The 21,461-nt window shown below is 33.9% G+C and overlaps 1 protein-coding gene across 11 annotated transcripts in view; it reads right to left on the bottom strand.

Moving 5' to 3' along the window:
* Positions 1-21,461, bottom strand: part of EPHA5 (EPH receptor A5) — a gene marked incomplete at its 3' end in the record, with an annotated part of 325,147 nt that overhangs the window by 287,396 nt on the left and 16,290 nt on the right. For all 11 annotated transcript variants that reach the window (XM_079919474.1, XM_079919472.1, XM_079919473.1 and 8 more), the window contains exon 2: positions 7,921-7,985. In XM_079919474.1, the coding sequence (XP_079775600.1) occupies positions 7,921-7,985 (65 nt within the window). The remainder of the gene's footprint in view (positions 1-7,920; positions 7,986-21,461) is intronic.

Below are 21,461 nucleotides of genomic sequence, written 5' to 3' on the forward strand. Positions count from 1 at the left end.
GACTGTAAAGAAGAAAATATAGGCACTGTTTTATAGTGACTTTAAATATATAAACAGAGTGACACCTAGTAAACAAATAGTATATGCACGTCTCAATCCTACCTTGAATGAATACACTGTGACTGTTGCTAATACATTCAATATATAGCAAAGGCAAAATACAACATTTGTCTCATATGGCAAAGCAGAACTGCACATTTTAAAAAACTTTCTTCATAATTGCTTAGTTTCTATGTGGGAAATCTAAATGTGAAACTGTGCTTCATCTAAACTTCAGTGTATGCTAAGTGACTGTCTTGAATTCCTTAAATTATTTATATTAATTACCTCACGGGTTGGGTGTGCTTTTCGTTTTTCTAAAAAATAATGGATACAAAACTACTTTGGAATAGGATTGTTCTTCATTATACTGGCATTTGCATTATAAAGTATAATATCCATTCCCTTTAGAATTCTTTTCTATCACTGTCCAAATAAAGAGCTTTTCTATATCCACTAATGTGTTCTTTTTTCCCCTTCAGCATAACTTTAATCTTTATTAGCCTCTCCATGCTCAGTGTGGGCCTCAGTGCTTGTCATTATCTTTCCTCTCCTTTGGTAGAAAGCAAAGCCAAAACAAGGTTCTGTCAAAACATCCTGATCATAACCAAAATATATGAGATTAGCAGTGTTCAAATACTTCTCCTCATTCTTTGCCTTTAAGTTTGGGGAGGAGGAATCACACACAAAACTCTCACATACACTTTTACCAAAATCTGAGTATCAGAAAATCCAGTTTAAGTTTCTCTTGATTCAAGAGAATCCACATAAAACACTAATGATGGATTCACAGTCCATTCTGAGTGATCTAAACTTGAGTTATTTTCAACTTCAAAAGTAAACACAGATTCTCTGTCTCAAAGAAATCAGAAAATAGAACAAACTGACACTAAAACAAGAAAAGCCATAAACTCCTGTTTTGAAGTGACTTTATGTAGGACTATTGCTTGCTCTTTCTCCCCTAGGCAGAGAGCAGGTTACACTGTCTCCATTTTAGTACAAATATGATTTAAGTCAATATTCTGAAATCTCTCTCAAATGAATAAGTTATTTTGAATGATCCTAATACCCCCTAAGATCAGCGTAAGAAAAGACTGCAAAAATAATGTTTATCTTCTTTGAATGGAATAGGAAAAGAGAGCAAAAATAAAATCAGAATTTGCAATACGATTCAGAGGTGACAGCCAGGGGAATGTGATGGCTTGCCCACTGTGTGAACAGGAAGTACAAAGGACTCAGTGGGGAAAAGGCTTTCTGCCAAAGCAAAGAAGGCAGGTCTATCTTGTGATCTTTTGTAACAACAACATATGGAAAAAAGAGCAATAGTGAAATTTCTAAGACGTTAAGAGCATAATCTTCTCTAAACAAACACGACAGCCATTCATTTTATTCTTATAAGAATGTTTTGAAAACCCTTGCTCAAAATTTGCAGGAAACAATGCTATTAACATGAATGATTAGACTATATAAATTAATCAACATTAAATGTTCCAGAAGGTGAATGAAATAATGCTACTGTAATGAGAAGGAAGCAAAGTACATCTTCAGGGTGTGTACAGATAGGACAGGGAATGTTCTGTATGATACTACAATGGTAAACACATATTATTATGTATTTGTTAAAACCCAGAGAATGTACAAGAGAAAGAGTGAACTTTAATATAAACCTGGAATTTACCTAATAATAATGTATCAACATTGCCTGGTCTATTGTAACAAATGTACCACACTAATGCAACATGCTAATAGTGAAAAAAGGGTAAGGAGGAATATTGAAGTTGTGTATAAGAACTCTGCATACCTTCTGCTCACTTTTATGCAAACCCAAAACTTCTCTAAAAAAATTAAGTATATTAATTTTTAAAAATAAGGCAATGGTTAAAAAAGTAACAAGTATTTTAAGACAAAATCTTATGTAAATATAAAAAAAGAGGGTTGACAATAGAGTCAATCATGAAATAAATTAATTCTCAACGCCTCTTAATTATTCCTTATTCACAATTACAAATTACTATTACTGTTAGAATTATGTCCTAATGGGTTGAGGCTGAAAAAGTTTGAGAACCTCAGTGTAAAATACTAACAAAAGGTGCTCTGGAGGAAAAAAATATTTACTCAAATAGGCAGTGAAATTTAGAATTGAGGGTAACTATGCACATTATACAACAATTAAGCCAGAAGTCAGTCTGTGTTTTGCTTATTTGTTTTTATTTCTGTCTACAATTAAAGACCAGTTCTGGGAGAAAAAAACAATTGACAAACCCTCTCCTTAATTTTATTCAAAGTGAAATTAGAGTACTGGGTCCCACATTTGGGAGTTGAGGCAAAAAAACTCTTAAGAGTTTACTTACTTCATTTGAACAGTCAAATGCCAAAGAGATACCTGAGTGGTTGTTGCTTTTAACCACCAAACTGTTGCTTTCTGGTTGTGTTTGAAAACAGCAATACAAAAGTAGCTTTTTAACCAACCATCATCTTTTCTACTTCTTTAGTGGTTGAGTGATGATGTGGTGCATTCAAATACATTATCTTACTTTATCCTAAAACAACACTGCAAGATAGATGATATAATAGCCACCCATCCTTGCTTAACAGACAGGAAAGCGGAGATTCACACAGGTCCCAAAAATAATAGAGTGAATTACAGATATAGCTGGGAGTCAAGTTAATTCATCCTTTTCATTATCTATCTACCTTTTATATAATTATTTAATTATATATATATATTTGTTATATACACAATATAACAATGCAACTTATATATTTGAGCATCTATGTGCTATATACATTTTTCCAAAAATGTATTATGATCTAGCAATTAATAGCATGTGACCCACTCCACCTCATTTAAAACTTTCTTTGAGGTGAATTTTCTCTTCAGCATGAATTCCTCTCTTACATGAACTAGAAGTCTGAGAACCATCCAGAACCTATGTCTCTGGAGACCTACCTATTTGTAGGAGTTCACCTCTGGTTTAAAATAATCAGTATCCTGGAAGACCTGGGTTTAAAATGGCCTCAGTCTCTTACCAACTGCATAAACTTGGGAAAATCACTTACCCTTACTGAGCCTCATTTTCTTCATCTACAAAAAAATACTAAATATCTCTTTTTACATTGTCATTGTCAGTACTAAATGAATTTACGTACTAAATGAAAGAGTATTTTTTTCATGGCAAGACAATGAGAAACAATGATATGACAGCACATGTGCCAAATGCAATACATGTGTTGCTCCCATTTATGTCACAAGCTACTTTAATGACCTTGAGAGAATACTGTCACCTCTCTGCCACTTTCATACAAGTATAGAAAGAAAATAATAGAATGCATTTCATTTATCACATTGCTCTAACACTCTGATAACGCATTCTCAAAATATCAACACTGCCCCAAGCTCCAGGGTATCAGGGACTTTTGCTTGTTTTCTTCACTTACTATCTTCACTACCGTAACCCTGGTTATAGTAGGCACTGACTCTTCTTCACTACTATAACTAACTACCAAAACTAGGCACAAACTAAGTAAGGCACACTCTTAGAAGAGTTCAAGCCACAAACTAAGTGTCCAATATATATCTGTTGAATGAACGAATGCAGCAAGTTTGCATGAAAGCAAACTTTGCTGTAACATAGTACTCCTAGATATGTACAGAAAAAAAAAAAAGGAAGGAGGCTTCAAGTTATTACCATGAGGCAGAAGACACTCACACATACACCCACTGTCTACCTCATACATTGTAGCTACAAAGCACATGCTGAAGCCCAAATTCAAATGATGTGCCGTAACTGAGGTGAAGTACTCAAACAAAAACTAGGAAGAAACAGTCTCAGCATGTAACACAAGAGAAGTTTTTTAAAGTCCCTCCTAAAACAGAAGAAAAAAACGATGCTTGTGCAGTATTAAAAAATGACTCCATGATAATGCCAACATTGCAGACCAACAACTTAAATGACCAAAGAGCAGCAGGTAGAAATTGAGTCAGATAGGAGAATTTGCTTACTCTCTTCCAATTGCAGCCTTTACTCAGCTTTGGGCTGTTGAGGTCATAGAAAGCTGCTAGCTCTGGCTTTCTGAAACTTCCAACTAAACAGAGAAGCTGGAAATTCAGACTTTATATGAAATCTCCCAATCTTTAAATGCTGACAATGAATTCATACAGATATAGTCAAAAAACTAACAAAGAAACACAAAAACATGATTGACTGATGGATCTTTTAATATGAGGAGAACAGAAATGCAGCAGAAGATCAAAGAAAGGATGTTTACTGGGTGCCAACACTGTGCCCAGTTCTACCCTCAGTCCCACTTATTTAATCTTCATGCAAAACTACATCTCAGTAATGTATGTCCCATTTCATAAATTAACAAACAAACAGTTATCCTTCTAATAAATATTTATTGAAGTTCTATTATATGCCAGGAACTGAGCCTAGTTTTAGAAACACTGTACAGTGGTAAATATGAGATTGCCATAAGAAATCTAAAAGCTTAAAAACAAAGAAAAAGTATGACAGGTGCAATGACTGTTTCTAAGAGGTGTATGGAATGTGTGCCTGACTACAAGGGATGAATAGGGTTTCTCTAAGTTACTTGCCCAATTCTTAGGCCTAGATTTAGGGTACTATTTTTATCGGTCTAAGAAATAAAATAATAAAACATTCATTCTTAAGGCCTGAGGTTCAGGAAATGTTCTGAAAAAAAGAATATTCTTCTCTACTTAATACAGTAAAGGCTTTCAGACTGGGGGAGCTCTAAGTCAGACAAGTCAAGACAGCCTTACAAGAGCATTCTTTCATGGAGTTATCAGGTTATATATAATGACAATCCTCTGAGATCAAGTCTTTGAAGAGTCTCCTACCTGACTCTGCCCACCCTAGTGCCTGCCAGACTGCTGTTTTTCACCCTGACAACAGATTTTTGGTTTTGTCCAAGGCTACACTAAAGAGCTGGAGTGGCAGAAAAGGACACAGGGCACCTTGAAATGCCACAAACTTGTTGTTCTAACAAGATTTAGTCCTTTTTTTTGACTAAATGTTCCCTGGATTGCTCCAAGATTTTGGTTAATTTCCAGAGTTCTGAAAAGTTGATTCTTATAATATTTTCCACTTTTCTCATGGCTTTCATGGAAGAGAAAATTTTCAGATGTCCCTATTCCAAAATTTTTGCTGATATCACACCAGTGATCTACATTTCACTTAGAGTTAGATTTCTTATCTAATCCTAAATGACTCAGCCTAATAACAATATATAAGAAGTATATATATACTTTCTTCATTTTGCATATGGGTGACATAGCATCAATATAACACCTGAATTCCACATGCATTCCTCATACTCGGATAAGTGCACATTCCCTAAGTTTCTCTAGTTTAACTTCTTTTTCTTCAGTATTAACATCAGGCATTAGCTATGTCAAAAGAAACATCACTCAAAAAATTACAAGAGTTTTGAAAAAATACTCATTTAAAAATCTGAACAAAATTAACACTATACTAACAATTATACAGAAAGTAAAAGAAAGGAGGAAGTTGTTAGAATGACTGGAAATAGCCCATTTTTGATAAAAAGATTATGTTTTTATAAAGGAGTCAATTGTGCTTTACGCAGAAATCACATACAAAATTGAGTAATTTCCCTAAAAATGTCTAGTTACAAGAACAACTACAACATCAGATTTACCCTCAGAGTTACACTCTGTCAAATCTTGTCTGAATAACTTCTGAATGGAAAAAGGAGGAACACAAAACTAAACTCAGAGCGATTCAAAGAGAATATGACGTATTTTCTCACTTTTAAAAAATTAATTTCAACCCAATATGTCAGCCATCTTCTCAGGAAGGGCAATTTAAGATATTTATGAAATAAATCATTTTTGATATGTGAAAAAATGCAGAGTACAAAATATATTTACAGGTTCTCATAGATGGATGTTAGCCAGCCATCTTCCTGTATAGGGGTGGTGAAAGATGAAAGAAAGACAGTAACTCAGAGGTGGTGAGTGAGGGGAAGGATAAAGAAAGAATGGAGAAAGGAAGAGCATAAGAAAGATAAAAGACAGATTAAGAGAATATATATACCTTTATGTTGGCACTGGCTATATCTGAGTAAGACAATTTGTTTTTCATTTGGCTTATCTTCATGTTTTAATATCTTAACAATCTACTTGTATTACTTTATTTATATTATACCTCTAAATGTAACCATAATATTTACAACCAAAAAGAAATACCAACTTAATGAAAAAAGAGAAAGCACACTGAGATGAGGATATTAACATATAAATTATTATGCATTAGAACAATTAATACTACTTGTCTTATTTCCACAGAAAGAATGTTCTAAGTAAAGGACCAATTAAAACATCTGTTATACTCATCAATTAGAAAAAAATTTTAAGTTTTGGTTATTTGGGTTGTTATAACCAGATTTGGTATAATATTAAATTACTTAATTAAATTGAAATTAACCTTCAGAGTCATATGAAGTATTACTAGTGTGCATAATCTTCTAATTAATTGCATATATACACTGTATAATAAAGTTTTAAGCATTCAAATTGTTTAACAATACTTTTCCTTTAAATGGAGGATTGAAAATATTATTTGTTTTTGTCACAAGGTGATTTGATTATTTTTACTTTTCTTTTTTATATATTTTATTTTTTATTATAAAAATCCATGTGTGTTTTATTTTATTTTTTATTTTTATTTTATATTGGAGTATAGTTGATTAACAATGTTGTGTTAGTTTCAGGTGTACAGCAAAGTGATTCAGTTACACATATACATGTAACTATTCTTTTTTAAATTCTTTTCCCATTTAGGTTATTATAGACTATTGAGCAGAGTTGGTTCAATAATGATGTTGGGTAGTTTTAGCTTGAAAATTAAAAAAAAATTTAAATATTAAAGTCATTATATAATAAAAATATTCTATCAAAGTCTAGATTGTTTTCAATATAATAGTCATGCAATACAGTTAATGTTTTCTATGTAATACAAAGATTTTATGTCACAATATTTTACTTATGTTTTCATTTTCCATCTGATAATATGGATGTGTTTTTAATTAAGTATGAGATAATGGAATACTTTTTATATAATCTATGTATTAAGATTCTTAGTACTATAAATATATTAATAGGCATATTGTTAAAAACTGGCTTACCTAATTTTCATCCCAAAGAAGTTATTTTTAATGTACACCATAAAATAATTTAGTAATAAAAAAACAATGGTTGATTATAAAAATCTTCCAATGGAGCATCTTTTCTGAACGTTCTCAATAGAGAAAAATTCAAGAATTAAAAGAAAACCTTTGAATGATGAATAATCTGAGACATTTTTAATTTCAATGGAATTTAAAGGAATTTCTTATAATATTTTAATTCCCTAATGTAGTAAATTAAACACATAATAAGTTGGTTCCAGTGTTTGATTCAACACTGTCATTGACACATGAACTTTTATTTCCTATTCAATATAAACAAGATAAGGGCAAATTAGCAGCAAATCTTTGCTTTCTTCTTAGCTCTTCTTCTTCTTCTTCTTTTTTTTTTTTTTTAAAGATAAACCAGTTCTAAAAATGTGTTGGTTGCTTCAATCTGAAACTCTCCTGAATGCTGAAGAAACTTCACATTTCTTTACGGAGAAATATTCAGAGAGGAAAATAATATATTTGTTTTTCAGTAATAAAAATCTCTTCCCAATTTGCTTGCTTTTCCCAGTCAAAGCTAATTTGAAGTCTCCTCACTCCCCTTCACACACACCCCTCTTTTCTTAACATCAAATATGTGCAGAGAATTTACAACTATATGATATTTAAGATGATGTCTATTCAAGTAGTTTAAGTTGTAGGGAAGATTTTATAAAGGCTTACCCCATTTTTTGGAAAAGCAATCCATCCCAAGTCCCCCATGACAGTCCGTGAATCCAACAAATTCACTAAAAGAGAAAGAAAACAAAACTGAGTCAAACATACAAAAATATATCACTATTTTCATAGTGTTATTAAAAGCACATATTACATCCATAACTGAAAGTAAATTGAGCATTCATTATGATGAATACAAGAGTTATAATTTGAAGAAAACATTATTAGGATGCAAGAGAATAAGTGAGTTTGAATAATTATTTGGAGAAAAATAACAGCAAAAGTATATAAACAAGTTATTACCCTAAGTGCTTTCTTTTTGGTCAAACAGGAATAAAGGAAAAGAATTAATAAGAAAAAGAAAAAAAGGAAAGGTCCGTAGAAAACCATGAGGACCATTGTCTATTTTTTAAAGATGCTGGTTCTTGGGATTAAGCTGCAGCTGTAAAGTTGGGGCTAAATATACTCTATTTTCTTCTGGAAAGCTGTTATAAAGGCAATGAACAAATAATTTACATTAAACAACAATAAACTATTCCCAAGTTTGTAAGATTTTTTGTGATATTAACCAAAATCCGTAATCCAAATTGCAAATTTAATTAAGAAATAAATCTATACACTCTTAACCAAGCCTAGGAAATGCAGCAGCTCTTAAGGTTGTTGCAATAGCTAAGTGCTCATTGCATTCCCAAAGATACTTTCATTTATATATAACTATAGTCCAAAATGTGTTTTTTACAAAACTGTTAGCTACATTTTGAAAGGCAGAATTCAATTAGGGCTGGGTATCCTAACATATTAGTAACTCCCAAGATGGAAGTCCGAACATCATCATTGCAAAAGAAAGCAATGGAAGAGTATGCACAGGTCCATGCACCAACATTCGCACACTCACAAACTTGCACATACTCACACACAGATACATAGACACTCAGGGAGTTTATATTTCAAAAGGTTCACCTACTGTCCCTCTGAAATTAAAGTAGTTTAAAAGTGTGCTAGGCAGAGAGGCTGACTAAAATCACACTAAGTTCACAGACACCCCCAAACACACCACTGGACGCGGTCCTGCCCACCAGAAAGACAAAATCCAGCCTCATCCACCAGAACACAGGCACCAGTCCCCTCCACCAGGAAGCCTACACAACCTACTGAACCAACCTTACCCAATGGGGGCAGACAAAAAAAACAACAACCTGCGACAAAAACCTGGAGCCTGCGAAAAGGAGACCCCAAACACAGTAAGTTAAGCAAAATAAGACAGAGAAATATGCAGCAGATGAAGGAGCAAGGTAAAAACCCACCAGACCAAACAAATGAAGAGGAAATAGGCAGTCTACCTGAAAAAGAATTCAGAGTAATGATAGTAAAGATGATCCAAAATCTTGGAAATAGAATGGAGAAAATATAAGAAACGTTTAACAAGGACCTAGAAGAACTAAAGAGCAAACAAATAATGATAAACAACACAATAAATGAAATTAAAAATTCTCTAGAAAGAATCAATGGCAGAATAACTGAAGCAGAACAACAGATAAGTGACCCAGAAAATAAAATAGTGGAAATAACTACCAGAGGGCAGAATAAAGAAAAAAGAATGAAAATAATTGAGGACAGTCTCAGAGAACTCAGCAACAATATTAAATGCACCAACATTTGAATTAAAGGGGTCCCAGAAGAAGAAGAGAAAGAGAAAGGGACTGAAAAATATTTGAAAAGATTATATTAGAGAAATATTTGAAGAGATTATTTGAAGAGAAAATGTCCCTGATAGGGGAAAGGAAATAGTCAGTCAAGTCCAGGAAGCGCAGAGAGTCCCATACAGGAGAAATCCAAGGAGAAACATACCAAGACACATATTAATCAAACTAACAAAAATTACATACAAAGAAGAAATATTAAAAGCAACAAGGGAAAAGCAAGAAATAACTATAAGGGAATCCCCATAAGGTTAACAACTTATCTTTCAGAAGAAACTCTGCAAGCCAGAAGGGAGTGGCAGGACACATTTAAAGTGATGAAAGGGAAAAACCTACAACCAAGATTCCTCTAACCAGCAAGGATCTCATTCAGATTTGCCGGAGAAGTTAAAAACTTTACAGACAAGCAAAAGTTAAGAGAATTCAGCACCACCAAACCAGCTTTACAGAAAATACTAAAGGAACTTCTCTACGCAGGAAACACAAGACAAGGAAAAGACCTACAATAACAAACACAAAACAATTAAGAAAATGGTAATAGGAAGATATATATCAATAATTGCAAATGGATTAAATTGCAAATGGATTAAATGCTCCAACCAAAGACACAGACTGGCTGAATGGATACAAAAACATGACCTGTATATATGCTGTCTACATGAGACCCACTTCAGACCTAGGGACACAAACAGACTGAAAGTGGGGGGATAAAAAAAAGTATTCCAGGCAAATGGAAATCAAAAGAAAGCTGGAGTAGCAATTCTCATAACAGGCAAAATAGACTTTAAAATAAACACAATTACAAGAGACAAAGAAGGGCACTATATAATGATCAAGGGATCAATCTAAGAAGAAAATATAACAATTGTAAATATTTATGCACCCAACATAAGAGCACCTCAATACATAAGGCAAATGCTAACAGCCATAAAAGGGGAAATCGACAGTGACACAATCATAGCAGGGGACTTCAACACCACAGTTTCACCAATGGACAGATCAACCAAAATGAAAATAAATAAGGAAACACAATATTTAAATGATACATTAAACAAGATGGACTTAATTGATATTTATAGGACATTCCATCCAAAAACAAAAGAATACACTTTCTTCTCAAGTGCTCATGGAACATTCTCCAGGATAGATCATATCTTGGGTCACAAATCAAGCCTTAGTAAATTTAAGAAAATTAAAATCATATGAAGTATCTTTTCCGACCACAATGCTATGAGACTAGATATCAATTACAGGAAAAAATGTGTAAAAATACAAACACATGGAGGTTAAACAATACGCTACTAAGTAACCAAAAGATCACTCAAGGAATCAAAGAGGAACTCAAAACATACCTAGAAACAAATGACAATGAAAACAAAATGGCCCAAAACCTATGGGATGCAGCAAAAGCAGTTGTAAGAGGGAAGTTTACAGCAATACAATCCTACCTCAAGAAACAAGAAAAATCTCAAATAAACAACCTAACCTTATACCTAAAGAAATTAGAGAAAGAAGAAGAAGGAAAAAAAACCCAAAGTTAGCAGAAGGAAAGAAATCATAAAGAATAGATCAGAAAATAATGAAAAAGAAATGGAGGAAACAATAGCAAAGATCAATAAAACTAAAAGCTGGTTCTTTGAGAAGATAAACAAAATTGATAAACCATTAGCCAGACTCACCCAGAAAAAAAAGAAGACTCAAATCAACAGAATTAGAAATGAAAAAGAAGTAACAGCTGACACTGCAGAAATACAAAGGATCATGAGACATTACTATAAGCAACTATATGCCAATAAAGTGGAAAACCTGGAAGAAATGGACAAATTCTTAGAAAAGCACAACCTTCTGAGACTGAACCAGGAAATAGAAAATATGAAGAGACCAATCACAAGCACTGAAATTGAAACTGTGATTAGAAATCTTCCAACAAAAAAAGCCCAGGACCAGATGGCTTCACAGGCGAATTCTATCAAACATTTAGAGAAGAGCTAACACCTATCACATGGCCATCATCAAAAAATCTACAAATTATAAATGCTGGAGAGGGTGTGGAGAAAAGGGAACCCTATTGCATTCTTGGTGGGAGTGTAAATCGATATAGCCTCTATGGAGAACAGTATGGAGGTTCCTTAAAAAATGAAAAATAGAACTACCATATGACCCAGCAATCCCACTACTGGGCATAAACCCTGAGAAAACCATCATTCACAAAGAGTCATGTACCACAATGTTCATTGCAGCTCTATTTACAATACCCAGGACATGGAAGCAACCTAAGTGTCCATCAACAGATGAATGGATAAAGAAGATGTGGCACATATATACAATGGAATATTACTCAGCCATAAAAAGAAACAAAATTGAGTTATTTGTAATGAGGTGGATGGACCTAGAGTCTGTTATACAGAGTGAAGTAAGTCAGAAAGAGAAAAACAAATACTCAATGCTAACACATATATATGGAATAAAAAAAAAATGGTTATGAAGAATCTAGGGGCAGGACAGGAATAAAGACGCAGATGTAGAGAATGGACTTGAGGACACGGGAAGGGGGAAGGTAAGCTGGGACAAAGTGAGAGAGTGACATGGACATATATACGCTACCAAATGTAAAATCAATAGCTAGTGGGAAGCAGCTGCATAGCACAGGGAGATCAGCTCAGTGCTTTGTGTCCACCTAGAGGGGTGGGATAGGGAGGGTGGGAGGGAGATGCAAGAGGGAGGGGATATGGGGATATATGTATACATAGAGCTGATTCACTCTGTTATAAAGCAGAAACTAACACACCATTGTAAAGCAATTATACTCCAATAAAGATGTTTAAAAAAAAGGTGCTATGTAGTCAAAATGCTTTAGACCTAGATCATAGACCATTATCTTTCAAATATATTATGCCTAAACCAAATGGATCTACCTGGTGTGCTGTGCCGCTGAACCACTTTGAATGAGCATGGTATTTGGACCCAAAAGGGAAACGACTGGGTTAACCCTCGTCAGAGGTATTGAAGCTTTCTCAAACTACATTCAAGAGTCAGTATCTTGAAATGCCCGCAATTCTAAAAAGATGGTTGGATCTGCAAGTGTAAGCCTAGGGTACTAAAGGTTTAACATTAGATAGGCTGAGAAATGTGTAAAACTTCTACAAGAGACCATACTCTGAAATTATTTTGATCAAGGAAATCAGGATCACAACTGAAATAGAAATTTTTGGCATGCTATGGAAATTATGTGCATTTTACCCTTATTATCCATCATTTCATTTCATATCATATATGCAAACATACATATCTTACACACTAAGGTAACAGTCTGTATTAAAACTATTAATATGAAAATAAATCAAAAACTTTAAAATCTTAGAAAACACAGATATATACTCAATACTGTAACCTACCCTTAAACTTGTCTATTTTCCTCATTAAGTTCTGAGCTCTTTAACTATAAAAATGTATGCCTACAGAATGTTTGTATCAACTTTAGCCTACATACAGCATGTTGGCTTTAGGGAATAAAACAATAAATGATATGTGGAATTATTGTTTTTTAAAGGAAACTGACCTAACTCGAAAACTATTGTTTTAAAACAGCAAAAACCAAAAACAAACAGACCAAAACTATTTCACTACCCACTAACCTTGCAAATCCTCGAGTCAGTCCACTAAATTTAATTTTTCAGGTAGATCCGTACTGTTTTCTTTTTACGCTACTGTTGGCTCTTCTGGTTTCTATGGGAATAAGGCTACATTAAACTTAAATGTCCTTGTCCTCATTTTAGTTTTTCTGGGGCACTAGGTCTGTGTCTAGACATGACTAAATATCAGGGAAGTGCAGAACCTAAATCCTTCTGTTTATTCATCTTTATGATTCATTTTACTCACCTTTGATATTGAGCAGCGGCATATCTGTGTGGACTAGATAAAGTAGAGCAAATGAGCAAACTAAAGGTCTTCTGCTGCGATGGCAGTCAAACTGAACTTAATCCTGTGGTGGCAAAGTGATGTGCATAGGAATTCTAGGAATTCATAACTAGCCTGCCATGAGAAAAACAGCATTCCTTGTAGACTTCTTAATAATATGTGCATTCTTGAAATACTCATTATTATCAACAGAATTCCAGATGTCTTTCTAAAATTTAATTGCCCTCATTTGAATTAACTTTAATTAAAATTACTATTTTTACTCTTCTTGGCTTAGAAAATGTGTAAGTGTGAAAGTAAATGAAAATACTAGCTTCACTATTTTTACAATTTATTGGGAGTTTCCCATATTGGAATACATTACTGAACACATGGAAATAACTACAATAGGAATGTATATCATCTTTCTTTTGATGATCTTGTCAAAAGATTTTCTTCAGGTAAACAGATTAGGAGTTTTATAGGAAATACATGCATGTCACTTTTCCATACTGCCTAAAATTGCTTTCCTCCTAGAAGATGATTTCATAACATTCACAGTGCAAAGCAGATATTTACATATACCATTACTGAATTGGAAATTGAGGAAAAAAAGAGAAAAATTAGGTGTTTTAGGTAATTACCTGCAGATTACTACTTTATAATTTTGTTCATGTAATGCAGAGTAAATTGGGATTTGATGCCTCAGGAAAAGTAACTATCTAAAATTATATCTACATAAAATTACATATACAGATAGGTACAGATAAGAGTAAGAGGGCTTTCTTATACCTCCAAGTCTTGCACATGCTGCTTTAGCTATCTCAAATACCCTTCTCCCTTTGTGAACTGCTAAGTCTTCATTTGTACTTCAAAACATATTTCAGAAACTGTCTTCCCCAGGAAACGATCTCTGATTCTCCTTTTCCTAATTGTGGGTAAGGTAGTATTACTGAATATTTTATTAACACCCAATTCTTATATCCAAAACACGGAATACATAGAATTTTATTGTTCCCCTAAAAGAACACTATGTTTGACTCATGCCTATGAACCTAGCCTGCATTCAGAACAGCTGAATAGCTGTTTGTCTTATGAATGAATCATTTGCTCAGTAGACAGATCAGGAGGGTGTGGCTGAATCAACACACACCAGTAGTTCTCAACATGGGCATCTGATAATGTCTGGAGACATTTTTGATCGTCAAAACTGGGAAGTAGGGGAGTATCTGCTACTGGCCTCTCATGGGAAGAAGCCAGGCATGCAACTGACTAAACATCCTTCAGTGAATAGCAAAACTTCTTCCACCCCACAGGAAAGAATTATGTGGCTCAAATTTCACCAGTGCCAAATCTCAGAAACCCAATCTCAGAAACACCTATGATGCCTCCAGAAAATCTCTACTTCCACAATTCCTTGCACAATGTATCAGCAGCATGATCATCATTAATAGAAGTTAACACATTTGGAAGCATTCCTTATGAATGAAAATACTACTCCTATTTAAGGAAATGGAAGTAACAAAACTTGACATCTTATTTAGAGAAAACAGAGTATTCTGAATACCCAACACCCATACATTATTTTTAGTAACCAAAGTAACTATTATTACAAGTGTAGTCATTTATGCTCTAATAATTTCTCAACATTCATGATGGCATGCATGAAAAAGTTTTATGCCACTGATATTATCAATGCTTCCATTCCCCCCATTGCTTAAGCTACTAACATAAAAACCGGTTTAGACATAGTGTATATATAAATGTGAATTTTCAGAATTTCCTTTTCTAATTTCATTACTGAATTTATTAAAAGGCGGTTTGGCAGTAATGCAGCACAGTCACTAAGTATCTTCTGTGCTACAATTACAGTAATTAAATTGTTCTGAACAGTATATATGCTTGTTGTAAATTGCAATGAATACACAATGAGTATTGATCTTCATTGTACAACTTAATTAAAACTTGTCTGGGAGAAGCCACTAATGAATATAATTAGAGGAAATGTTTGATACCACAGTTACTCTGAAAGACATTAATTAGATATCAGAAATTTTATGGAAAATGTTTTTATTCTATTATTTATATTTTAAAATAAAGCCATACCATTAAACTGAGAGACAGTCTTCAAGGTCATTTTCCCTCAGCCACTCTATAATTACAATGACGATGGGCATATTGGTTGGTAATCTAATCATTAATTTAGAACACTGATTCTCCAGGAGAAATCACTCTGTAGAGGTCAATGAGTATTTAGTCTATTGCAAATTCCTAAAGTTAACATAGGAAAAACAATGACTCACAAATACAGGAACTTTTTAATAAGTAAAAATCAGTTAACTGCCTAACCAAATAACAATTATAATAGAAACTAATTCAAACTAATCTTAAGTATGTCTTAATTTTATTACTACATACTAATAAATTTAATGCTTTCTTGAACAAACAGAGAAAAGCTTTTAAAAATTTTACTTTCAGAAAAGCCAGAGAGTTGCTAACTCATTCTTTTTGCTGGGATTCAAGAAGGACAAAGGGAGGGCAGAATGAGTAAAATGGAATATGCACAAAAAGATTCGTAAGCCTTCAACTTCACACATTCTAAAAATTAAAGAGTAATTGGAGTTAATTATTCAAATATGCTCTTTAACTTTCAAAGTTATATCCCTCTGTGTATCCCTCTGACTCCATTGCTTCCTCCGTAACATCTTGCTAATAATTAGGCAAAAAAATGTTATTGGATTTTCCAGGAAAATGATGCATTGGGATGAATGTGTTTTGAAACTTTGAAGAGTCAAAAGACAGCTGAAGGCGCATGGTCCCACCACCATCAGTGGGTAATGCCTTGAAAGAATGTGTGATCCTTGATGACATGAAGGTAAAGGAGACCCAAAAGGCATATTTGTAATTTTACATTGTTTCTGTTTTTCCCATGATCTTCACATTAACACACAAACACAATTATAATGGTAGTCAGACCTCCATCACAGTGTGAAGAGACAATACTTTGGATTAGTAGCAGATAAGATGGAATTCTCTCTCTCTAAAGGCATTGAACCAAAGTCCCATTGAATACAGTCGAGTTTTGATGTTTGCTTGCTTATTGATTTCCATTTAACAATACCAGAAAAGCTACTGGATTCAATTACAGCACACGTTTAACTAATCTGTGGGACTAAACCCCAGCTATCCAGCCTCTCTCCATAGTCTCATTCAGCACAGATGTGATTTCTTGCTTCTGGGCTAAATTTTATAATGAGACAACTGCTTCAGGGAACAAAGAACAGTTGGCAACAGGAGTGCAGAGAAAGAAGACATGTGTTTCCCATTGGAAAACTAAATTTGTAAATTTGGTAAGAATTATGTTTTAGGTTTAGGGGTGTTACATAGATTTCTGTCGTCTTTGCTTGAAAGCAAGAATCTATAACCAACTGTATTTCGAAAATGAATGAGAGAATATTCATTTCTTTTGTAATTCTGAGCAACATAACTGTACAACCTTTTTTTAGGAAAAAAAAGGAAGAATATTAGAAAAGAAACTTATTCAGTGTTTACTATGTGTCAGGTACTCTACCAGGCAATTTATATATATTCTTTCATTTAACGATCCCAGCAAACCTAGAGGATCCACACAGCACTGACAGTTTGCAGTATCATTCAGAGCCCCAGCAGGGAAATCAAGGGAGGAAAAAAACATGAGGCAATACCTGAAGCCTTCATGACAGTCCACAAGCCTTGCTTATGGTTTTTCCCATAACCAAGTCCCGCACTTAAGAGCCTAGACATCATCAAATACCTTGATTGCAGCAACCTATCTCCCCAGGGCATCCAAAGAAGTAAACCTTAATCATGAATGAATCTACTTTATTTGTACATGAACCATGGCTGTCAAACACTGCCTGTGGAAAATCTCACCAATCTAAAAGATTGGTTCTAAAAATTGTGATAGAAATCATGTAGCTCTGAGTTCCTAATTTTCCTTACGTTTTGGTAGCATATGATCATGACCCCCATGGACACTCTCTCATCTTTCATCTTCAGTGACAATGCATTTCTGTGGTTTTCTTTAACCTCTCTGGCTATGTGTTTCCATTATAAGCTACTCTTCCTCTACCAACCCTTCAAACCTTGGCTTTGATCAATACTCTATTTTTGTAGACTGTCTTCACTTATCACGCTATACCAATGATTCTTGACTAGGACTTAAAATGGGAATAAGAAAAAAGAATCTTTGGAAAGAACAAATGTCTTAGCACCAGTCCATTCATACTGAATCAGACTATTTAGGATGGAGAATGGCTAGGATATTTAACTTTTGTTTGTTAGCTGACTGGTTTTAGAGGTGATATTAGCACATACCCCCTATGAAAGAACCCCTGTAGAGGAGCTCATGAACTTCCAAGTCTTCAGTTGTAATGTAAATATTAATAACCCCCCAAATCCATATATTTTGTCCATCTCTCTCTCTTGAAATTCCAATCAACCTATAAAACTGTCTATTTACTAACACATTCATGACTCGCAGTCATTTCAAATTCAACCTGTAGCAAAGTGAACAAAGTATCTTCCTTGTACAAAAAAATCCTCCTCCTATGTTCCCTATCTCAGTGAATGCAATGTCATAGAACCAGTTGTTCCATCCAGAAGTCTGTGAATCACCTTTGTCTTCCTTCACCTTTACCCCCTACATTGAATCAGTAACCAAATCCCACCAGTTCTAACTCTATTCTGTATATAGCTCTCTGAACTGCCTTCTTTGTTTCATTCCACAGCAGAACCAGTCCAGTCAAATCTGTGCCATAATTTTTAACTTGAAAAATCTCCTAACTGGTTTCTCAGTAGAGAGGCATGATCCCTGAAAATGTCTACAACACACTGAATCCATAAAGACCTTTCTAAGCCACCAATGTGGCCACGTCACCTCCCTACTTCAAACCTTGTAGTTGTGTCTTGTTTTTAATGTAAGTTCTTCCAGAAAAATTGGTCTCTATTTTCTTCTCCAGTTTCATTCAGGCTTTTCCCTCCTTCTTCTTCCACAATTTAGCGATGCTGAACTTATCTCAGTTCCAATTATGTGGTCTTAACTATTGTTTCAGTTCTGTCCAATGAGCTGTGAAGGTGATCTTCAAAGGAAAGGAGTTTTTATGAAGAAAACAGTAGAAAAGGAAACTCCTGGATGCCTTGAAAGTTGCTGGGTATGAGTATATTTCCTGGAACTGATGCAGCCATCTTGAGCAAACAAGGAGAATCAGCAGGAGAGCAAAGCTTATAGATTAGGGTTGGCAGAGTGAAGGGATGAGAAGTATCTGATTCAAAATTGTATCACAGAGTTGCTAATCCACCTAAATTTGAAATTTGCCTCTCTTAGGACTTCCTGTTATATGGGAAGTAATCAGATTTGTTGCTTAATCCAGTGGGAAATGATTTGCTATTTGCAGAGGAAGACATCCTAACAGATACAACTGCTAAGTGGCAGAATTTGAAGGCAGACTTTAGTTTCTCTTATGCCAGAAGTCTGTTCTTCTTCTATCATGTCTCGATACTTCCCATTTAAAGATATTTGACTTAAAGAATTCCAATGACATTTCAAATTGAGTTACTTACACCATCATATTCGTTATCTTTGAAGTGATAAGTGATATCAAAGATAGATGATTTTTGTTGTCTCTTTCAATCTTATTACTCTCATTGTTGACTATGAGCAAACCACTGCCTTTAATTGTTTGTTTCAAAATACATTCACCTATGCTCATTTTGTTCTTTTTGTCTCTTTTTTTCTATTTTGTTACAAAATATTTTTCATCATCATAAACAAAGAATTTTTAGCCACTGCTCTTTGAAAAGTAAGCAGTAGCACAGTCATACTATGAAGCATACAACTCTGAAGGAAGCAAAAATCAATCAGAAATGCATGCTAAAGATATTGAATTGTTAATATACTCTAAAACTGTAAACTCATGGAGATGGCAAAGAGGGATTGAGAATTCGTATCCACTGATTAGTCTATACAGAGTGTTTAGGCAAAGGTAACTCTGAAATCTACTGAGCGAAATTATGACTAATGAGCAGTCTGCTCCTCACAGGACACACTGCATGAAAAGAGCAAAAACATGGTTTTCATGGCTACCTTGTCAGGTGTGGTAACCAAACTTGTCTAGTTTTACATATTGTTTTTATTCTAAAAAGAAAAGTCAAAATTAGATGACATAATGGGCTTGAAAATTGTCATATTACAGAATATGCTCACTCAATTCCTGTTCACCACTCTACAATGTACGTAGATAGTATATGAAGCTCTTCCTTGTAAAACAGTGCAAATCCTCAACATTTGAAATAAATGTGCACATTCACAATTCACTTTGAGAATAGTTCACTGCACAGAGAATATTCATCAGTCCTATGGCTCTGGTTTGCTACTGTGTGAGCTTGTGGAAGTGATTTTATTTTGAGGTCCTCTATTCTCATATTTGTAATATCAGCGATTAAGACTAATAAAATTATGTGTATCTGTAGTTAATACACATTATATCACTTAATCCTAACAATGATCCTTTGGTATGTTATTTTCCCCACATTACAGATAAGGAAATTGAGGTTGAGAAAAGCTAAACATGGCAGTGGTCTAAGGTCATGGAGCTGATAAGCACAAAACCAGAATCTAAATCCAAGTCTATCTAACTCCAAAGCTCTTTCTCTTGCTTCTATATCACACTTGCCTCAATATCAGACTTAATGAATCCAAAGGTTCCCTCCTTTGAAACTCTTAATTTCTATATATCAAGGAGTTTTACTAAATCAATGAATTTTGAATAACATGTTACAGAAGCCAGCATCTCCCATAATGATCTAGTAGTACTCTATATAAAATGGAAATCCTCAGATCTATTCATCTAAACAGAGCAGATACTAGTTTTTCCTGGAGAAATCAAAATTTAGTATCAAATTTCCAACAGTAAGTTACAAGATCTCAGAAAGCAAAAGGGTAACTCTTATTTTTTTATTTTATTATTCATTATGCTTTAATAAGCGTGCTAACTGGGGCAAAACAGGGTATAAGTTTGTAAAATATACTTTGTCCTTAGATGTCAAAAAGCACATCAAAATAGAAATGGGAAATGTATGCAAAGCTGATTCTTCATTTGGAATGAATCCTTACCCCAGTCCCTAATTACCCCTAATGTTTGACTGAAATATACCAAACTGCAAAACAACCTATATAATAATTAGCTTTCCAGCCTTCAGCGTAGGATAAAATGATGATTAGATCTGAACATGCACTAAAACAGAAAGAAACTTGCACAATTTCACAGTCTGTATTTTAAGGTGATGGCATTTCCAAAAAAGCACAAACAACTGTGTGGCCCAGTAGCCCTTATTGTGACATGAGAAGTGACCCAAATTTCTGCTAGCAACTTCAGTCATTATCCCATGTCAGTCTTGTGGCTTAATTAAAACTGAATTCTGATGTAAACCCTACAGAATGGCTTTGTTATCCAAAATGGAAAAAAAAATATATATATTACAAGAAATCCTTGGATAACAATTTGTCATCAAAAGCTAGTCAAAATATAAAGCACTATTGACAGAAGTATAAATAAATATTGTGCCCAATAATTTTAGGTGACTGAACATAAACATTTTAGTACCCAGCTCTAATTATCCATTTCAAAATAGCTAGCAAGATTCATGACAGCAGCAAAGTAATTATTAAGTCATTTTTTAGAAATACAATAAATTATGTATCTTTATAAGGTATAAGATTGATGATCTAGTAGCAATCATTTTTGCCTAGTTAACATGGTACCTAAAATATATTTTTGGTCAAAATATAACCCCACTAGTTGGCTACTTCTCCTTTTACAATGTGTATAAAGGAAAAGAAAATAAAAGAAAATAAAGTAAAATAAAACAAGATAAAATAAAATAAAAGTATTTTCTCTTTTCAGTGGTATT

The sequence above is a fragment of the Stenella coeruleoalba genome (genome assembly GCF_951394435.1).
Source record: "Stenella coeruleoalba genome assembly, chromosome: 4".
NCBI classification, from domain to species: domain Eukaryota; kingdom Metazoa; phylum Chordata; class Mammalia; order Artiodactyla; family Delphinidae; genus Stenella; species Stenella coeruleoalba.